The sequence below is a fragment of the Taudactylus pleione genome, unplaced genomic scaffold (genome assembly GCF_031769625.1).
Source record: "Taudactylus pleione unplaced genomic scaffold, aTauple2 ptg000913l, whole genome shotgun sequence".
Lineage (NCBI taxonomy): Eukaryota > Metazoa > Chordata > Amphibia > Anura > Myobatrachidae > Taudactylus > Taudactylus pleione.
The window spans coordinates 1,126,123-1,147,605 of NW_028285314.1; the positions used below are offsets into that span (position 1 = coordinate 1,126,123).

General features: G+C 48.2%; 1 protein-coding gene across 6 annotated transcripts in view; it reads left to right on the forward strand.

The window, feature by feature from the left end:
• Positions 1-21,483, forward strand: part of PLD2 (phospholipase D2) — an 86,439-nt gene that overhangs the window by 20,340 nt on the left and 44,616 nt on the right. For 5 of the 6 annotated variants that reach the window (XM_088459511.1, XM_088459509.1, XM_088459515.1 and 2 more), the window contains exons 2-12: positions 2,670-2,790; positions 5,744-5,874; positions 7,275-7,426; positions 7,638-7,734; positions 9,830-9,895; positions 10,151-10,209; positions 11,489-11,581; positions 12,758-12,910; positions 19,149-19,298; positions 19,415-19,498; positions 21,391-21,469. In XM_088459511.1, coding sequence (XP_088315637.1) covers positions 2,682-2,790; positions 5,744-5,874; positions 7,275-7,426; positions 7,638-7,734; positions 9,830-9,895; positions 10,151-10,209; positions 11,489-11,581; positions 12,758-12,910; positions 19,149-19,298; positions 19,415-19,498; positions 21,391-21,469 — 1,173 coding nt within the window. In that variant the 5' untranslated portion in view covers positions 2,670-2,681. Of the gene's footprint in view, positions 1-371; positions 395-2,669; positions 2,791-5,743; positions 5,875-7,274; positions 7,427-7,637; positions 7,735-9,829; positions 9,896-10,150; positions 10,210-11,488; positions 11,582-12,757; positions 12,911-19,148; positions 19,299-19,414; positions 19,499-21,390; positions 21,470-21,483 lie in introns of those variants that run through there. The other variant, XM_088459513.1, reaches the window with a different exon arrangement.

Consider the following 21,483-nt stretch of genomic DNA (forward strand, 5'->3'; position numbering starts at 1 on the left):
AGTCGCACATAGGTGGTCCGTATTTTGGGCATGTTATGGGAGTCTTGCGGGCGTCGCTGAAGTGTTTGCGCACTCAGGAGCTGAACCGGTTACATAGGAGGCCGTCCTTGAACAAAGAAAAACTGCACCTGCCGTACAACTGGTACAAGTCTCGATGGTGCCGCCTTAGACGCCACTAATCGGCATTGCATCGTACAGTGGGTGTCTCGGCACAGTCGGAGGCACGGATGTGCGCCAGGGAAGGGCTTTGTAGCTGCATTAGCATAAAGTCGCAGGCGGGCAGCCAGCAAAAGATGCATACGTGGGCTCGACTCCTTGGTATCAGACATTAATAAGAACACTGGCGCGTTCTGCCACCCATATAACATAGCAAGCGTTATCATGCAAAATCAAGGTAAGTACAATTTATGAATAATGTTGGTAATTATTCCATGCCGGAGCGTAAAATAAGCGGTGGCGTATTAAGTAGTCACTAGGCATTCCCGGAAGATCGCCCGTCTTACCGACTTGTGCCTGCGCAGTCGAACTGGAAGCCCAGAATTTGCCATAGAAAAACAGCGAGCTGCTGTGATTTCCTCTTAGGGTCGCTTCATTTTTTTGAAAAATAAATAGTCCCATCAAATTTGGGGTACATGAAAATCGGTGCAAGCATATTTTTAAGTCTCCCTAAAGTGATTATTTAAAAATCCACCTGCCGCAACCAACCGCATTCTAAAAAACACCTGCCGCTAGTTTTTTAGTTTGTCCCCCAACTTTTTTTTTTTTCGCCCCCCAAATCGAAACCACTTCTTTTGGGGTGCCCTATCAAACTTTTTAAAACATTTTTGGCACAGATTACTTTAAGGGGACATACCAAGGGGTGCAGGGTACTTTTTTTTTTTTTTAAGTCTGCACCCCCAAAACCCCAATTCTGCACTCTTTTTCGCCACCTATTCATAGGTGAAAAGTTATCCCCAGTTTTTGCCAAAGACTTTTCGCACCTGCGAAAAGTCTTTAGAATTGAATATGGGGAAAAGTCAAAACGGCGAAAACGACGTCACCGGCGATAAATTATCGCCGATAACGGACTTTTCTCTTCTAATTGAATATGGCCCTTAATACAGTATGGAGGTGGAGGTACTTTCTTTATGCAGAAATCCTCATAAAACTGCATTTTTGGAGGATATTCTGCAAAACCGAATGAATACTGTACATGTTCCCTTACGTGACAATCTGGCAGGGAATCTGAGAGCAGCTGACTGATTCTGATTGTCTGCCAGACCGTCTATCACTGATGGCTCTGATTAATGGCCGTGCGCTTTCTCCGCTGCAGTAAGCGCTGAGCCCCCCGGTCAGTGTGAGAGGCTAGATGGGGGACTATCGCCCGGGGGTCTGGGACAGATGTTAATCAGTGGTTTTAATGCCTCGTACAATTCGGGACACATGGGGGGGATAGCCTCTGGGAATCCCCCTGGGGGAGAGGGAAATCTGGGATAACCTGCTCAGTCTGACCCTTACCCAGGGAAGAAGGGGTAATGAGGAGTTAATAATAATTATTATTATTGTTATGATTAATTTATATGGCGCCACAAGTGTTCCTCAGCGCCTTAAAAAGTAATTATATGAATAATACTGTGTACACTGCAATAAGGTAATCATGGGATTAAACCTACGTCCTGCATTATTTATTACAGGTACTGTTATCCGATAACCTATAATCCAGCAACGTCCATAGAAACGCATAGCTACAGCTCAGTAATGTCCTGCAGATGGTCTCTGTGCATTGTCCTCTATACTCACTGTGAGGAGCACTGCTGCATTACTTCACCTAATGAGGGGGGGGGGGGGGGGGAGTCAGGGGCAGTATGGGGAGATGAGGGTCATTTTCTAATGTCATTTAGGATATTCTTGGGATTGTGATCTAACTTCTGGAAACGATATAGAGCTATAGGGCCTGGTTCAGCAGCAGAGGGTAAAGCAATCGCAACTGCAATATCTTACAGATCGCATTTGCTAAAATATGCTATTGCCTTCCAAGGCTTAGCCCAGCATAGGTGACACCCGCCGCTGCCTTCTCATATCCGTCCAATGCCGCACTCGTGTGTAAACATCGGTACCATCGACGCACACCATGCAGCATTTACAATAGCTCTGACTTGTCTCCAACACTGCGGCTCTCCTGACACGCAGAGAGCTCTCACGCAGCGTATGCAATGGCTAATTTATGCACGCCCATAAAACTGCGTCCCAACGGAGAGGCGTTTTTCTGCCCCCAGTTACCACGCTCAAACGCCGACTTCCTGTGCTTAGCGATGGTTTCCTCTGTGCTTCCGGAATCGCAGCACAATTGCTCATGCACAGTGCGGCTTTTACGAATTGCGCAGACATCGCCATTGCGTTTGTTGCTAAATGGTGCCCATACAGCAGATGGCGGCAGCATATACGGCTCCAGGTTTTGCTTGATTTACGGGAATGTCTAGAAACCGTGCTACCACAACCATTGGACCCCACACGCTGCCTACTTTGTAATAGGGAAGAGCCGATTGTCATTCGCGTTAGTAATTCTGTGTCTGTCCATGTTATTTACCATAAGTAGTACGTGTGGTCTGACTGATATGTACTGATCTCATTTACAAGGCCTGTTCTATGGTCCTTCCGCACATTTCTCACCCTCCGTCCCTTCCCTCAAGGTGTTTGCTACTATGCCGACCCCGGACAGCCCAGACGGTTGTTACCTGCCGGAACACCTGGACACCGCGGCCTTAGACATCGAACTCGATGAACTGGACTCTATACGAGAAGATGAAGACGGTATGAGCTGCTCTATATACGTTCAGATATATCCTGACATTCCATCTGTCATAGAGTTTTATCCTTTTATTAAGGTTTAGCAAACGTTCCTTCTTCCAAATGACACTCTCCATATTAGAGACCCCACTAAGCACCCTGATTAACCCTTTCATGTATGAGGCAGGTATGTAAAGTGTTACTCTGACATTCAGCTGCAATTTTTGTTATTTTTGATCACAGCATTATCTGATCAGACCCCCACAGTCAGCGAAAGCACTATGTACACTTTTAGGACAGCAGTGATTGTGAAAAAGGAATTGATGCTAAATGCAAAAATATTCCCCCTTCCCTGGGACAGGGACTAATCAGAAGCTTATCCAGTATTCTCATTTCTTCCATCTTCCACCGCTAGTTATCTGTTTCATGCTAGAACTTTATGTTAGCAAGTCTGCAAATCTGTCACTCATACTCTGCTGGCTCCGAATGATGCAGGAGGATTCGCCTCTCTCCTAAACGGGCAGCCTGCTACAACAAGCGTCGAAGGACAGCATGAATTACATGCTTGGTTACTTTAATTCAAGGGATAATATTTTTAGCTCCGTAATAGAAATTATTTCATAGGCCTCCATGTGAAATTGTTGGTAATTACAGCTTATTATCAAATGACTGCTAGTTCCATATCGCTGTAATTGGCCAGTAAATGTAAAATACACCGGGTGACAGAGGCAGTGATGTCCCTAGCAGCCACTTGTATTCTGTTGCTTTTCTAGTGTAGTTTAGACGAGTAAATCTAGTCTGCTGCTTGTATTTTCTCCTCTGTCTAATAATAGGATATACCCGCATATGGGTTACGGCATAGGCCTGTTACTTATCACGGCATAATGAGTATTAAGGGGTATATTTACTAAAGTTAGAGTTTTTAAAGTTGGAGATGTTGCCCATAGCAACCACTCAGATTCTAGCTATTATCTTCTAGAAGGTGCTAGTTAAATGTTAAGTAGAAACTGATTGGTTGCTATGGGCAACATCTCCAACTTTAAAAACTCTCTCACTTTAGTAAATATACCCCTTAGTGTTTTTTTTTAGCATTTGTGTTTGGTTTAATACGAGGGTATATGAGACTGATGGCATGATGGAGCTGTGCTCTGAATGAGCGCCCGCTCTGAATCAGGGCGTTTTTTTTTTTTTTTTTAATGGTGCGGCCTCTTGGACGCTCGCATAGCTGTGGGTTACCACCCACAGCTTATGCGAGCGTCCATGATGATGGTCGCGATGGTCAAGACCATCGCGACCATCGGGCTTGCGACGAGACCCTTGCGGTAGGGTCTCGTTGCCGCAAGCCCTGGAGTGCTTTTGGCTCTATCAGAGCCTCTATCAGAGGCCGGCCCCAGACGGTAGGTGTTCCCATGGGAACGCCTCCGTCTGTGCAGACACGTCCCGGCGTGCCCACCAAAGGGGGTGTGCTGTCACTCAACATCGACAGCACGCCCCCTTTGTAGCGAGACCCGGAGCGACGGCTTCCCCGTCGCTATCCGGGTCTCGCACATGCGCAGTGGGCCACCATCGACCCGCTTGCGAGCAAATAGCGCTCGCGAGCGGGTCTGAATCAGGCCCTGTGTGCGGCCATTGTGAGCCTTTATGTGGCATTGGAGTCTATGGTGGTGCAACATAGTGTATATGGTGGCGATCTTGGGGTCTCTATCGCAGGATTACCCGACCCAGGATGGGACGGTCATTGGTGGCGCAGTGGGAGCATTAAGTATTGCTGTATATCGCAGCGGTACATAATGCGGTTGTGCCTGTATTTCTCTATTTGCGGCACCTTTTGGAGCCCTTGCGAAACCCCGCTCCTATGCAGAGGTTTCCTCCCCCTCGCTGGCAGCTTTAATGCTGCCGGCCAACGGCTCCGGAGGAATGTGACTGGGCATAAGCACGTTACTCCAAGGGGATCCAGAAGCCGCTGCGGATTCACGGACCCACCATTGCGAAGATTGGTAATAGTACCTAACTATCTGATTAATGACAGAGATCCCGCAGCTTAGTGGAGACCCCAGACGGTGTTATGTCCCACTATGGTTACCGTTCAGCCTAGCGTTAGCGGTTCTCCTGTAGATGGCAAAGGGGGAGACGTATCAAGTTGGAGAGAGATAAAAATGCGCAAAGCACAGTCTTTGACATCACAGATGCTGATTGGCTGCCATTTGGCAACTGCTCCACTTTCTCTCTCTCCAAGGCCGGGTACATCTCCCCCTAAAGTGCTGAAAATGTGCTGGATTTTGATTAAAGGGCCTGATTCAGAGCCAGACGCAATTAGCGCTCGCTCGTCCAGAAAATAGGGGTGGCTATTCAAATGAACCGTTCGCTGTTTGCGGTCTGTTCACGCCTCTAGGTCTGAACGAGCGAACAAAACTTGCGGTCGTTTTTTGGGAAACTACGTCCGCTGGCCGCTCGCATCCTACGTCATGTCCGCTATTTATTAGATTAATCGAGTACATCGACCAGGGTATGAACTGCTCGCTATTCTTGTGGTTGGTTTTTCCTACCACAATTTTGCGAGCAGTTCTGGCTATTAAATAACCCAGTGACGTGGTCAATGACGCTGCTGTTTTAATTATGCACACCCATAAAACGCCCGTTTTGACCTTTTAAGCACGCCTGCGTTCTGATCTCCACTCCCCGTTTTCAAGCACCTTCCCCTGTTACCACCCACATACGCCTCATTCTGTCACTCAAAATAGCAGGCATTCGCTATTTTGCGAGCACATGAATTTCGACCGCACTGACTGGTTCGCGCATGCGTATAACGATCCGTACGCATGCGCAGTTGGGCAAACATCGCTCGGAGCGAACGAGCGGCCGCTTACGAGCGGCTCTGAATCAGGCCCAAAGTGCTTTATCCTCCATTCACGGGTCTCACACACTTCTGCTTCATTTCTGATGTCATATATTTTCATTGTTTGTTTCCCTTTTCCAGGTTCTCATCTCAGCCCCTTCCTCACCGTCTATGACCATAAACCACTCAAACACCTGGGGTCTGTTTTCCTGAAAGGAGTCCCCGTTATGGCTCACATATCCCAGACGGAGCGTTACACTAGTGGCTCAAAGGTGACGTGTAACATAATTATTATTCTGCCCCTCCCCCTGCAGGGTGACACATTGACACAGACAGAAGGGAGCTATGAGTCTGTCCCTCCCCCTGCAGGGTGACACAGACAGAAGGGAGCTATGAGCCTGTCCCTCCCCCTGCAGGGTGACACAGACAGAAGGGAGCTATGAGCCTGTCCCTCCCCCTGCAGGGTGACACAGACAGAAGGGAGCTATGAGCCTGTCCCTCCCCCTGCAGGATGACACAGACAGAAGGGAGCTATGAACCTGTCCCTCCCCCTGCAGGGTGACACAGACAGAAGGGAGCTATGAACTTGTCCCTCCCCCTGCAGGGTGACACAGACAGAAGGGAGCTATGAACCTGTCCCTCCCCCTGCAGGGTGAGACAGACAGAAGGGAGCTATGAGCCTGTCCCTCCCCCTGCAGGGTGAGACAGAAGGGAGCTATGAGCCTGTCCCTCCCCCTGCAGGGTGACACAGACAGAAGGGAGCTATGAGCCTGTCCCTCCCCCTGCAGGGTGACACAGACAGAAGGGAGCTATGAGCCTGTCCCTCCCCCTGCAGGGTGACACAGACAGAAGGGAGCTATGAGCCTGTCCCTCCCCCTGTAGGGTGACATAGACAGAAGGGAGCTATGAGCCTGTCCCTCCCCCTGCAGGGTGACACAGTGACACAAACAGAAGGGAGCTATGAGCCTGTCCCTCCCCCTGCAGGGTGAGACAGACAGAAGGGAGCTATGAGCCTGTCCCTCCCCCTGCAGGATGACACAGACAGAAGGGAGCTATGAGCCTGTCCCTCCCCCTGCAGGGTGACACAGACAGAAGGGAGCTATGAGCCTGTCCCTCCCCCTGCAGGGTGACACAGTGACACAGACAGAAGGGAGCTATGAGCCTGTCCCTCCCCCTGTAGGGTGACACAGACAGAAGGGAGCTATGAGCCTGTCCCTCCCCCTGCAGGGCGACACAGACAGAAGGGAGCTGTGAACCTGTCCCTCCCCCTGTAGGGTGACACAGACAGAAGGGAGCTATGAGCCTGTCCCTCCCCCTGCAGGGCGACACAGACAGAAGGGAGCTGTGAGCCTGTCTCTCCCCCTGCTGGGCGACACAGTGACACAGACAGAAGAGAGCTGTGAGCTTGTCCCTCCCCCTGCAGGGCGAGACAGACAGAAGGGAGCTATGAGCCTGTCCCTCCCCCTGCAGGGCGACACAGACAGAAGGGAGCTATGAGCCTGTCTCTCCCCCTGCAGGGTGAGACACACAGAAGGGAACTATGAGCCTGTCCCTCCCCCTGCAGGGTGCTACAGACAGATGAATCTAGGTTCCTATGATGACTATGTTACAGTGTATTGATTGCCAGTCACTGGGATTGTGTTGAGTTAATGTCCCTCTGTCTGTGTAACAGGTCCGCACCAGCACTTTATATTCCGTACACCTGATGCACGGCCCGTTCCAATGGACCATCAAAAAGAAATTCAAACATTTCCAGGAACTCCATCGGGATCTTCTCAGACACAAAATATTTGCCTCACTCCTGCCCCTCAACCCTCTGTCCCGGTACGGTATAGCGGATTACGTGGCTCATTGTCTTGTGGCCTAAACCCTCTTCTCAGCCGGTCAGAACTCTGCTGAGAGAATCTGCAGAACGTTCTCTGACTGTCGCACTTCCTCCCGTCTCCTTCAGCCGCGCTGTTTAATTTAATAGACATTTTGTTAATGTTGCCGTAGATGAGAACATGAAACACTGATCTGTTCTTCTGTCCCCCAGCTTTGCCGTGACCCGGAGTCGCGCTGAAACCACTGCGGCGATGCCCTCGCTGCCTCACGTCTCTGGAGAGTCGCCGCAACGGGCCTCCAGCAAACAGGTGCGTACTCTTCACATTCAGGCTAACAGGGGAATTCAATATGGAGCGAAAACTCCGTTTTTGCGATGTTTTCGAAAAGTCTTTGAAAAAAAAAAACGGGGATAACTTTTCACCACTGAATAGATGGCGAAAAAAAGTGCAGAATTGGGGTTTAGGGGTGCAGGCTTAAAAAAAATAGGGAATGACATTTTAAAAATAACTGTCAAAAAAAGTTTTAAAAAAAAAAATAGGGACACCCCAAAAAATTTATAAAAAATTGGGGTGAAAAAAAAAAATGGGAAAAAATTATCAATAGGGAAATAGGTTCAGGGCTATTCTGCAAGGATGCGGCAGGTGTATTCTAGAATTTATTATTAGCGACAGGTGTATTCTAGAATAGATTTATAGCGGCAGGTGTATTCTAGAATAGATTATTAGCGGCAGGTGTATTCTAGAATAGATTATTAGTGGCAGGTGTATTCTAGAATAGATTATTAGCGGCAAGGTGTATTCTAGAATTTATTATTAGCGGCAGGTGTATTCTAGAATAGATTATTAGCGGCAGGTGTATTCTAGAATAGATTATTAGCGGCAGGTGTTTTCTAGAATAGATTATTAGCGGCAGGTGTATTCTAGAATAGATTATTAGCGGCAGGTGTATTCTAGAATAGATTATTAGCGGCAGGTGTATTCTAGAATAGATTATTAGCGGCAGGTGTATTCTAGAATAGATTATTAGCGGCAGGTGTTTTCTAGAATAGATTATTAGCGGCAGGTGTATTCTAGAATAGATTATTAGCGGCAGGTGTATTCTAGAATAGGCTATTAGCGGCAGGTGTATTCTAGAATAGATTTTTAGCGGCAGGTGTTTTCTAGAATAGATTATTAGCGGCAGGTGTATTCTAGAATAGATTATTAGCGGCAGGTGTTTTCTAGAATAGATTATTAGCGGCAGGTGTTTTCTAGAATAGATTATTAGCGGCAGGTGTTTTATAGAATAGATTATTAGTGGCAGGTGTATTCTAGAATAGGTTATTAGCGGCAGGTGTATTATAGAATAGATTATTAGCGGCAGGTGTATTATAGAATAGATTATTAGCGGCTGGTGTATTATAGAATAGATTATTAGCGGCAGGTGTTTTCTAGAATAGATTTATAGCGGCAGGTGCACAATTGCAGAATTTTTAAAAAATTACTTTAGGGACATCAAAATATGCTAGTACCCATTTTCATGTACCCCAAATTTGATGGGACCACTTAAAAAAACGAAAAAAATAACCTAAGTGCTCTTCTGCATCACTTCTTCAATGTCGGGGGGAAAAAAACACCTGCTGCGGCTATTTAAAACCCTGACTTTCATTTGCAGGCTAAAACGGGGGTACCCATAGTGATCCCCCATGTTTTTACAACTTTAGGGGGTCCTACAATTTATTCCAGGTAAATTTCGTTTTTTTTCGCTTATCCTACTTCGCTGGGTCCCATTTTCATATTGAATACCGGGATAAAGCGGGCGCGCGCACGATACTTTATCCCAGGAAAATCTCCGATATGCAACGTAAACTTCGACAGCGAAGTTTACGTTTCATATTGAATATCCCTGTAAGTGCTAAATCATTTACTCACACCCTGCACCCAGCCACCGATTAGCTTGCATTAGTACTAAGCAGCTGACTGATGTAAGCTGTTATCTGATTGGCTGCTGCGGGTGATAGTATATCACACTATTTACTCTGTGTTATAAAACAAACCTTTCCCCAGGGGGGGGGGGGGTGAGGGCGTATGGATGAAGCCACTGTGGGATTAGTTTGCATAAAGTAAAACAGGATGTAAATCCCGCAGATCAGCATCGGTTTAGTTAAATTTCAGTGGGAATCTTTTTTTCTAATATCCAAGAGGGTAACCCGAATCTATTGGCCTGTGGCTGTCAGTATATTCTGCAAACCATAAAGAAAATGTCCTAAAACCAGAATTTTAAACTTTTTTGAAATCCTCCGTTCATAGGAGGATCCCTTTCCTGTAACAATATATTTCCGGGAAGCTGTTTCTGGGTAGACTGTGACGTCACCTTTTGTGACTTTGTTCCCACATTTACACAAATCCATCTTCTAATTTGCAGAAGCACCTGGCCGAATACCTCAACGTGTTGCTAACAAGATCCTTCTACCGAAACTACCATGCAATGGTGAGCACCGCCCGAAATGGGGCGAGAGAAGATTTCCACCCCCTGTCCTCCATCTTGGCTTTGTGCTGTCCTGACCGTCAGAACTTGTGGTCTAAGATTCCCGGATCGGCTGGTTCAATATCTGCACAGATTTAGCCGACTGTGGCAGTCGTTTCTCTGGTGCTATTATTGCCCCGGCTTGCAGGGGTAGTTACCAGGGACCAATCCTCCTTTTTAAGTTTTTTTTTTTTTTAACTGCACCCCTGTTTCTTACAGATGGAGTTTTTGGAGGTCAGTCACCTGTCCTTTATTACAGACCTTGGACCTAAGGGACTGTGAGTATGAAAACCTTCACTCTCTAAACCCTGACTTAAAACCCCTTTCAGACATAAAATCCCGGCTTCAACCCTGCTCAGACCCGGGAAGCCGGGACTACTTTCACACAAGGGTGACGACTCGGGTTATTCCTGAGTCCGTCACCCTGAACCCGGGTTTTCCAGTGATGATGTCATCTCCAAGCACTACTGTCCCCAGCCAATCAATTTCTTTTAGGCATGACCCGAGTCCTCAAAACCGGGTCATACCTTTCAGACTTGAGCAAGGGTCATGGTCCTGAGTTGCAAGTCCTAGGAAAAACCCCGATAGTGACCAGGGTCGCGGACCAGGGACTGTCAACCCAGGTTGGACCTTCCACACATGTGCTAAACCCGGGCCGATGCGCGTTCATGTGCAAGCACCCGGGTTTTTGGGTTATGTGTGAAAGGGGCATTAGAGAGACCGGGCCTGATACTGAGTCGGACGGATCGAACAAATATCTGCATACTGTGCCGTAAAAATAAAATTGTCGACAGTGCTGGCGTCGGACCAAGGCGAACGCTCACGGACGGAGTTTACAACAGCGTACGGATTGATCCATCTGCCTGTTTAGGACTCTTTCGGTCAAATGAGACGGTAGCTGGGTGGAGACCATGTGGACGCTGGGAACTGATGCGTATCGTTGGTGTGTTATAGCGGCTTCTGCGCTCGTTTGTAGCGTGCGGGTGCTGATGGTGCGCCTTTTTCTGACTGTTCTTTTGTGCCCAGCATGGGGTAGGCACAGACTCCAATACTAATGAGGACGACTGCGGACGGAAAAACAGCGTGGGGGTGGACTTCCACATGCAGGCGCACGGATATTCAGCGTACACGGGCGGGTTCTCGCATTAGGGAGTAAGTCACCTGCCGTGGCCGTGCGGGTGAGTGAATGAGTCCATCTTAGAATCGGGCGCTCGGTCTCTCCTTGTAAGGAATTGCCGAAACACCCTGATTTTGCTGCTCTGGAGAGTCCCCTCCCGGTAATCGTCCCCCGCTGACGTGACTGTAAGACGTCCTCTAATCCATTTATCATAGCTGCGTTTATTACATGCATACTCCAGTACATACAAACATTCAGATACATGTTGAAGAAAGATCTTACACACTAACGAATATCATCACTGCTACAAGCTGGAAAACAAATCTTTCACTTACCACCCAATATAAAACTGTTCCTGTGCGCATTCTAATGGTGCGCATTCTAGTGGTGCTCATTCTCAGCATTCTGTCTTATTTGTGTACTTTCTATTTATTTTAAAGGGAAGGTTTCATACTGAAAAGATCCGGGGGCCACAGGATTCAAGGTCTCAACTGCTTCGGCCATCACCAGATCTGCTACCGCTGGTCAAAGAGGTCAGACCTATGGCTCTCTCTATGTATCCCTTAGATGTGCTCCAACACTAAAGGGAAATTCTTTTTAGAAAGGCTTCCCAACATCTCTCACTCATCTACTTGAGCAGGGGTGACACTCCAGCTGTTGTGGAACTACACGTCCTAGCATGCCCTGCTCTTAGAGCATGCTAAAACTGTTGCAGGGCATGCTGGGATGTATAGTCCCACAGCAGCTGGAGCGCCATACGTTGCCTTCCCCTGTAGTAGAGACTGTGGGTGGCTATTCAAATGAACCGTTCGCTCTTTGCGGTCTGTTCACGCCTATAAGTCTGAACGAGCGAACAAAACTTGCGGTCGTAATTTTGAAAAAGACGCCCCCTGGCCGCTCGCATCATACGTCATGTCCGCTATTTATTAGATTAATCGAGTACATCGAACAGTGTATGAACTGCTCGCTATTCTTGTGGCTGGTTTTTCCTACCGCAATATTGCGAGCAGTTCTGACTATAAAACAACCAGGTGACGTGGTCAATGACGCTGCTGTTTTAATTATGCACACCCATAAAGCGCCCGCTTTGACCTTTAGGCACGCCTGCGTTCTGATCTCCACTCCCCGTTTTCAAGCACCTTCCCCTGTTACCACCCACATACGCCTCCTCCTGTCACTCATATTAGCAGGCATTCGCTATATAGCGAACAAACGATTTTCGGCTGCACTGACTGGTTCGCGCATGTGTATTACAAACCGTACGCATGCGCAGATGTGCAAACATCGCTCGGAACGAGCGAACGGCCGCTTACGAGCGGCTCTGAATGAGACCCTGTAGCCAGTGACCATGTATCGTCCAGCCTCATGTTAGCTACATAACCGGGGTGATTTAGCAAAGTGTGGAGAGTATAAACTACCAACCAATCAGCTTCTAACTGGCATGTTACAGCCTGTGTTTAAAAACTGAGCTAGGGGCTGATTGGTTGGTACTTTCTCTCTCCAAGGCTTGATAGATCTGCCCCTAAGCTTGATACTTCTTCCCCTTTGCTTGCTAAGTGGTTCTGCATCTTCACATTCCGCTTACGTTTCCAATGTCCCGGCCCTGATAGAAATAGGACAGTGTACGCTACTCTCCTGTTTGTATCGTGACCTTGGCCCCGTCGGGCAGGTCGCGGTCTGAGCAGAATCTCTCGCCTTGTCTCCTCTAGGTGGCTGGTGGTAAAAGATTCCTTCCTCCTGTATCTGAAGCCGGACTCTGGGGAAATTTCCTTTGTGCTGCTCTTTGACCCTGAATTCAAAACCCAAGTTGGTAAAAAACCTACAGAGACCAAATACGGCGTCAGGATCGAGAACTACTCCAGGTAATGGGGAGATTTACTAACGGCCCCTCTCATTATATTTGTTATTGAAAATGTACAGTCCCTCTGGTCTATCCAGTAATAAATGGTTTATGATTAGGACCCTATGCAAGAGGCTCGACAGCACTGCAAACTCAGAATAGTAGTATATATGTAATACAGTGTACAAGGTAATACTGCTCAGAGGTTCTGCATGAGCAGCGGAAGTAATAAATGACTCGCAGGTTAACCACAACAATGAAATTGAAACCAAAAAATAATCTAAAGAAAACAATCCTGTGTGCCGTGACTCCACGTGATCTGATGGTTGTGTGTGGGGAGATGCTCTCTGTATGCCGGGACTCCACGTGATCTGATGGTTGTGTGTGGGGAGATGCTCTCTGTATGCCGGGACTCCACGTGATCCGATGGTTGTGTGTGGGGAGATGCTCTCTGTATGCCGGGACTCCACGTGATCCGATGGTTGTGTGTGTCGGGAGATGCTCTCTGTATGCCGGGACTCCATGTGATCCGATGGTTGTGTGTGTGGTGAGATGCTCTCTGTATGGCGGGACTCCACGTGATCCGATGGTCGTGTGTGTGGGGAGATGTTCTCTGTATGGCGGGACTCCACGTGATCTGATGGTTGTGTGTGTGTGGGGAGATGCTCTCTGTATGCCGTGACTTCACGTGAATCAATGATTGTGTGTGTGGGGAGATGCTCTCTGTATGACGGGACTCCACGTGATACGATGGTCGTGTGTGTGGGGAGATGCTGATCCGATGGTTGATGGTAGTGCGTCAGGAGGAAGGGTGGCTGCTTCCTCTCTTGTACTCAACTCTAAGATCCCATCAAATTTAAGGGTTGGACAGGATATAGAGCTCTACCACCTAACAATACAATGGGCCGATAGAGGCTCCTTCTTCCCAGTAGGAGAGATTGTCAGCGGGGACTAGTATGTGGAACAGTTCTCAATTAAGGGTCTGTTGGGCTCCGACAGGTGTAGCAGTGATCTAGCGATCTCACCACCACACTCTGCGCTGGTGGACGCGTGTGCGTGTTACCAGCCATGGGATATTTTACCGCAGGTGGTTATGTATGGGGCGATCTGTGCGGCCTGTTTTATCCAGCGCCGGCATAATGCTGCAATTTAATTATGTCTCATAAGCATGAAACTATTAATCTCATAGACTGGCCGTGATGGGATTATGGATTAGTTGGTCATTCATGTGATTTATTAATAATTTTTTTTATTTATTTTTGCATTACGGGGCAGGAACTGCTGCTGTGTCCTGTGTAATAAGAGACGAATAAATGGCGCAAATTATCATAAATTATTATGAGCGATTAAATCCCATCCCATGAGCTGTAACTGTAAAGGCTGAAGAACATCGGTGTAGGTAATCTGACGATCTTGCTGTGGTCTTGCTCCCAGATATATGTCTCCGTGTAATCAGATAATGGTTCTGTCTGACAGTTCCCATAATTCAGTTACTTATCCAGCTCAGCACTTACAGGAATTCATCCCTAAATTCCCTCTGCTGGGGACAGAAGATTTATGTAATCCGTCGTCCTCTTATTGCAGCGTTGCCAGATTAGCGAGACTCAGCCTGTAATGCAGAAATATCTTCGGTTTAGTTAAATGTGAATCCGATTTTGTTTATTGACGCTGCGATCGCTGCAAAGGCTTTCACTATAGAAGGACGAGTTTCCCTGTCCCAGCTTGTTCTGCTGTCGTCCCTGGGAAATGAAATGGCTGTTTAATCTCAGTGATGTGACCTCGTGTATTCCCTCGGACAGCATACGGGAATCATTACTGAGAAGGTCTGTAAATAGCTGTGGAAAGTACCCACTTCACAGATGTCAACAGTCTGTTTGGGGGGAAACAAAATCTGCCGTTCACAGCACGACAAAACCGAGCCAAAGCCTTGCTGAGCCCACCCGGACTGCTTGTGTCTTCTCCGGGGGCCCACAGAAGTGTCCAGACATTACTGGGTTAGAAAGGAGATAGCATTGCTGTGTTCACTGTATTGGATTATATTAAATATCATATCACTGTCTGCAGCAATGTACGAGGCCTGTGGGTATTGCACCATAAAGTTAACCAATGCAAAGTGTGCAGAGGGCCCTGCACGTCAGATCTTCCAATGAGGGAGGGCAGGGGGACAGAGTCTGGGTGAGCATCTCGGTAAAGATGATTTCACAGTGACCGATTTAAAGGTCGAGAAGCTGGTGGAAAGTCTATGGGAGCCTTCTGCAGAATAACGGTTTGTTCCTTATCCAACCTCGTTAAGTTCCCCACTTGCAAAGCACATCTACGTGTTTACCCGGCTCATGTATTTTTGGGCAGGTTTGATTGGTCTGCCCTGATGGGTCTTGTGGTTCCAGAGCATCTGCAAAGCCTCAGGTTTGCTGCCTCACTCCCAAGCGAAGGCGGGCTAGCCACTGGCTTTGCATGAACACCAGGGAAACGCATTGGTGATTATAGATGATGTGGCAGATTTACACGCCAAGACACGACCGTATGTATGTGATAATGTCGAGTATTTTTTTTAACCGACCTATAAAAATAGAGCGCTAGTAATAAAAGACAACAGAAATGTAAAATATAATGGTATTGTAATAGGGAAAATGTCAGCACAAAATACCTAAATACGTACGCTATTCTCTGGGGGCTTTTGTGGGATCCGCTATAAAAATTGAGACCTACAATAAGCAATATAGCCGTCCAGGGGATGTACTCGTAATATCAGCATTTTAAACGGCACAATCATAAAATCGACAGTTATGATGGACATGTGCAGTGTTCACATTCTGCATGGACTGGCAGCGGAGGGTTAGGGTAAGGGCAGGTTAGGATTAGGCACTAGCGGGAGGGTTAGAATACAGGAGGAGAGGTTAGGATTAGGCACTAGGGGGAGGGTTAGACTACAGGAGTAGAGGTTAGGGTTAGGCACTAGGGTGAGGGTTAGACTACAGGAGGAGAGGTTAGGGTTAAGCACCAGGGGGAGGGTTAGACTACAGGAGGAGAGGTTAGGGTTAGGCACTAGGGGGAGGGTTAGACTACAGGAGGAGAGGTTAGGATTAGGCACTAGGGGGAGGGCTAGACTACAGGAGGAGAGGTTAGGGTTAGGCACTAGGGTGAGGGTTAGACTACAGGAGGAGAGGTTAGGGTTAAGCACCAGGGGGAGGGTTAGACTACAGGAGGAGAGGTTAGGGTTAGGCACTAGGGGGAGGGTTAGACTACAGGAGGAGAGATTAGGATTAGGCACTAGGGGGAGGGTTAGACTACAGGAGGAGATATTAGGATTAGGCACTAGGGGGAGGGTTAGACTACAGGAGGAGAGATTAGGGTTAGGCACCTGGGGAAGTTTTAGACTACAGGAGGAGAGATTAGGGTTAGGCACTAGGGGGAGGGTTAGGCTACAGGAGGAGAGATTAGGGTTAGGCACTAGGGGGAGGGTTAGACTACAGGAGGAGAGGTTAGGGTTAGGCACTAGGGGGAGGGTTAGAATACAGGAGGAGAGATTAGGCACTAGGGGGAGGGTTAGACTACAGGAGGAGAGATTAGGGTTAGGAACTAGGTGGTGGGTTAGACACTAGGGGAAGGGTTAGGCTACAGGAGGAGAGATTAGGGTTAGGCACTAGGGGGAGGGTTAGACTACAGGAGGAGAGGTTAGGGTTAGGCACTAGGGGGAGGGTTAGACTACAGGAGGAGAGGTTAGGATTAGGCACTAGCGGGAGGGTTAGACTACAGGAGGAGAGATTAGGGTTAGGCACTAGGGGGAGGGTTAGACTACAGGAGGAGAGGTTAGGGTTAGGCACTAGGGGGAGGGTTAGACTACAGGAGGAGAGGTTAGGGTTAGACACTAGGGGGAGGGTTAGACTACAGGAGGAGAGGTTAGGGTTAGGCACTAGGGGGAGGGTTAGACTACAGGAGGAGAGGTTAGGGTTAGGCACTAGGGGGAGGGTTAGACTACAGGAGGAGAGGTTAGGGTTAGGCACTAGGGGAAGGGTTCGACTACAGGAGGAGAGATTAGGGTTAGGCACTAGGGGAGGGTTAGGCTACAGGAGGAGAGATTAGGGTTAGACACTAGGGGAAGGGTTAGGCTACAGGAGGAGAGATTAGGGTTAGGCACTAGGGGGAGGGTTAGGCTACAGGAGGAGAGATTAGGGTTAGGCTCTAGGGGGAGGGTTAGGCTACAGAAGGAGAGGTTAGGGTGAGACACTAGGGGAAGGTTTAGGCTACAGGAGGAGAGATTAGGGTTAGGCACTAGGGGAAGGGTTAGACTACAGGAGGAGAGATTAGGGTTAGACACTAGGGGGAGGTTTAGACAGGTTCGGTATGAAATCCCGCCACTCGGTATGCCTGTTGTCAAAAGACCGACAGCGGCATCCCGACGCTGAGAATCCCGACAGGGGAGAGGTAAGTTCTCTTAACCATCCCTCCTTAACCCCCTAACCCTCCCTGTTAGTGCCTGAACCTAACCCTCCCCCCTTAGTGCCTAACCCAACCCCCTCCCCCAGTGGTACCTAACCCTAATCTCCCCCCTCCAGTAGCCTAACCCTATACCGCCCCCCTGTGGCTAAGACCTAAGGGCTCCCGCTGTACTTACCATCAGCATGCTGGCTGTTGGGATCCTGGCGTCGGCATCTCCCCTCTTGTCGGGATTCTAGCTCCAGTGGCTTGTCCCCAGTACGGCATTCCAGAGCCGGGATCTCGTCACCCGGCATGCCGTTGGTCGGCAATTTAACTACATCCATGTTAGACTACAAGTAGCGAGGTTAGGGTTAGACACTAGAGGGAAAGTTGGGCTACGGGAGGGGAGGTTAGGTTACACCTTAGGGGTAGGCTAGGATTAGGAATACTCGCCACCGGAAGCTGTGCAGTATCTGCTGGGAGATATCCTAACATCACCGCTGGGTCCAGAAGACACAGCTGGACCCACCGTACAAGGTAAGTCACCATTAGACCACCCAGGGACGTTTTGTCAGAATTCCATGAGTGTAGATATTATGAATGTTGACAAAATATACCACAAACATATCCGGTTGGTAAATTTTATATGGGCAATGCAAGAGTGATGCTTAATATCCCTATGATCCGTTTGCAAAGGGTGCCATCACTGATCGATATCGTTAACGACATTGAGCACGGAAGTGCATGGGAAACGCTTAACTATATCCCTCATGGAGCATATCGTTAAGTGTTGTGATAGAAGCACTGGAGAAGTCTGGGATATCATATATGTGTGTCTCAGATTCCTTTCATATGTGTTTTAAAAAAAAAAAAAAAGCCAGGAAAAGTCTGTTATGCCAAACAGACTAGAAGTGTCGGCTTTTGGTAAAAGCCGGATAAAGGGTCCTGGGGGTGTGGATGTGAGAAGAGAGGGAGGGCTCCACCCACAGGCCATTCCAGGTGTTGGGCCTTTCAGTCTGAGAGCAGGCTGATTAGTAGTTGCACCTGGAAGTGGCTCAGATAAGCTGTGTTAGGTTTTGGTTCAGTGTCTCACGTACCCTGGGGAGAAACAGAAATTGAGGTTTGTTCAGAGACACTGTGATATTTGAAAGTGCTGTGTTTGTGTTTGTGGTAAGGCAGTAGTCCCTGCCACTTGTAGAAAGGGAATAACCTGTCTAGTTAGTGCCCAGACGGGCTAGGACTTATTTATATGTTTTGTTTATTTTGTGACTTACATTGCACAATCAAACTGGTTCCGACCAGCTTGCATGAAAACCCTGGACTGGTGTGCTGTTTCCTGGCTGCTGTGTGTAAGGAGGTGTCCACCTACCCCAGGAGAGGGACCCCCTACCCCGACTATATCACAGTGTGTCTGAGCCTTTAGCCGACCTAAAGATTTAAGTCAAACATTAATGAATGAAGAAAATCCTAAAGTACCTGAAGGCTCCCTCCCACACACAGGGCCTGACACAGCTGGAAGAAAACCTGGCTTGCAATGTGCGAGACTCTCCCCATCGCCGTACTTGGGTGCGCTCAGCTCCAAAGCCTCCTCAGAGCAGAATGACCCAAGATATTTCGCCAACTGGCGTTCCTTCAAATTGGCATTAGCCCCACAGTGTTCTGTGTAATCCAGATGTAGAGGAACTGGAGGCGAGTGCAGAAAACCAAGGACTGATACAGTTCCCGTTCTTCATTGCGATTGAATACCCCATTAAACCCATAATTGTGCCCCATACGGGGTCACGCAGCGCTATTTCTGACGCCCTAAACCCAGATACTGAGCGTCTCTCTGTAATTTACAGGACACTGATACTAAAGTGCAGCGGGTATCGCCAGGCTCGCTGGTGGGGGCAGCAGATTAACCAGCTTGCTGAGGATCATGGGAAGGATTTCCTGAGCATTCACCGGTTTGGTGCCCATGCCCCAGTGAGGCAGAAGTCGCAGGTGAAATGGTGAGGATGTAGCTCATGCGGACCTCCCCTAGCCCACCTCACTTTCCTCTACATTGCTATTCTCCTGCCCCCCCCCCCCCCACCTCCGTCATCTGTGCCTTTATATCTATCGTCAGGTTTGTTAATGGATCCGGTTACTTTGCTGCTGTGGCCGATGCCCTCTTGCAGGCACGGGAGGAAATCTTTATCACAGATTGGTGGTAAGACTGAATTTCATAATGATATCTGGGGCTACCTTTAGGGCTGCTCTAGTACATGGTGACATCCAGGGGGTACATGTCGAACTGGTCTAGAACATGGTGACATCCAGAGGGTACATGTAGGACTGCTCTAGAACATGGTGACATCCAGAGGGTACGTGTAGGACTGCTCTAGTCTGTGTAGTACTGATCTAGAACATGGTGACATCCAGGGGGTACGTGTAGGACTGCTCTAGAACATGGTGACATCCAGTGGGTACGTGTAGGACTGCTCTAGAACATGGTGACATCCAGGGGGTACGTGTAAGACTGCTTTAGAACATGGTGACATCCAGGGGGTACGTGTATGACTGCTCTAGAAGATGGTAACATCCAGGCAGTACTATGTGTAGTACTGATCTAGAACATGGTGACATCCAGGGGGTACATGTAGTACTGCTCTAAAACATGGTGACATCCATGGGGGTTCATGTAGGACTGCTCTAAAACATGGTGACATCCAGGGGGTACGTGTAGAACTGCTCTAGTACATGGTGACATCCAGGCAGTACTACATGTTGGACTGCTCTAGAACATGGTGACATCCAGCAGTCCTACACATACCCCCTACATGGTGACATCCAGGGGGTACGTGTATGACTGCTCTAGAACAGTCCCTGGATGTCACCATGTTCTAGAGCAGTCCTACATGGTGACACAGGGTTTACTGCTCTAGAACATGGTGACATCCAGGGGGTACGTGTATGACTGCTCTAGAACATGGTGTCACTCAGGGGGTACTACGTGTATGACTGCTCTAGAACGGGGTGACATCCATGGGGGTACGTATAGGACTGCTCTTGAACATGGTGACATCCAGGGGATACATGTAGGACTGCTGTAGAACATGGTGACATCCAGGGGGTATGTATAGGACTGTTCTAGAACATAGTGACATCCAGGGAGTACCTGTAGGGCTGCTCTAGAACATGGTGATATCCAGGGAGTACCTGAAGGATTGATCTAGTAAATGTTGGTATCGAGGGGGCACCTGTAGGGCTTCTCTAGCACATAGTGACATACAGGGGGGTTTATGTAGGGCTACTCCAGTATATGGTGAGATCCAGGGGAACCTGTAGGACAGCTCTAGTGTATGGTGACATCCAGGAGGTACCCATAGTACTGCTATAATAGATGGCGATGTACAGGAGGTACCCATAGTACTGCTATAATAGATGGCGATGTACAGGAGGTACCCATAGTACTGCTATAATAGATGGCGATGTGCAGGAGGTACCCATAGTACTGCTATAATAGATGGCGATGTACAGGAGGTACCCATAGTACTGCTATAATAGATAACGATGTACAGGAGGTACCTGTAGGACTGCTCTAGTGTATGGTGACATCCAGTAGGTACCCATAGTACTGCTATAATAGATGGTGATGTACAGGAGGTACCCATAGTACTGCTATAATAGATGGCAATGTACAGGAGGTACCCATAGTACTGCTATAATAGATGGCAATGTACAGGAGGTACCCATAGTACTGCTATAATAGATGGCGATGTACAGGAGGTACCTGTAGGGATGCTCCAGTACACAGTGACATGCATGAGGGTACCTGTAGATCTACTCAAGGACTTGGCGAGATTCAGGAGGTCTCTGGTTGGACTGAAGTGGAACATTGTGAGGTTGTGGGGGTATCTGTTGTAACTGCTTTAGTACATAGTGACCTGTTCAGTAGATATTAGGACTGGTTTTGTCTGTAGGTTGCCAGTTTTGTCTCTCCATCCGCTGCAGATGACCTATTTACTCTGCAAAGGAACCGTTATTACTTACTGTTGTTCTTCATCGGTTTCCAGTACCTCAGACAGACCTGCACTGATTTCTAATGTCTCGTCTCTGTAGGCTCAGCCCTGAGATCCACCTAAAGCGACCGGCAACTGATGATAATTGGAGGCTTGACATCATTTTGAAGCATAAGGCGGTCAGTACAGGCGG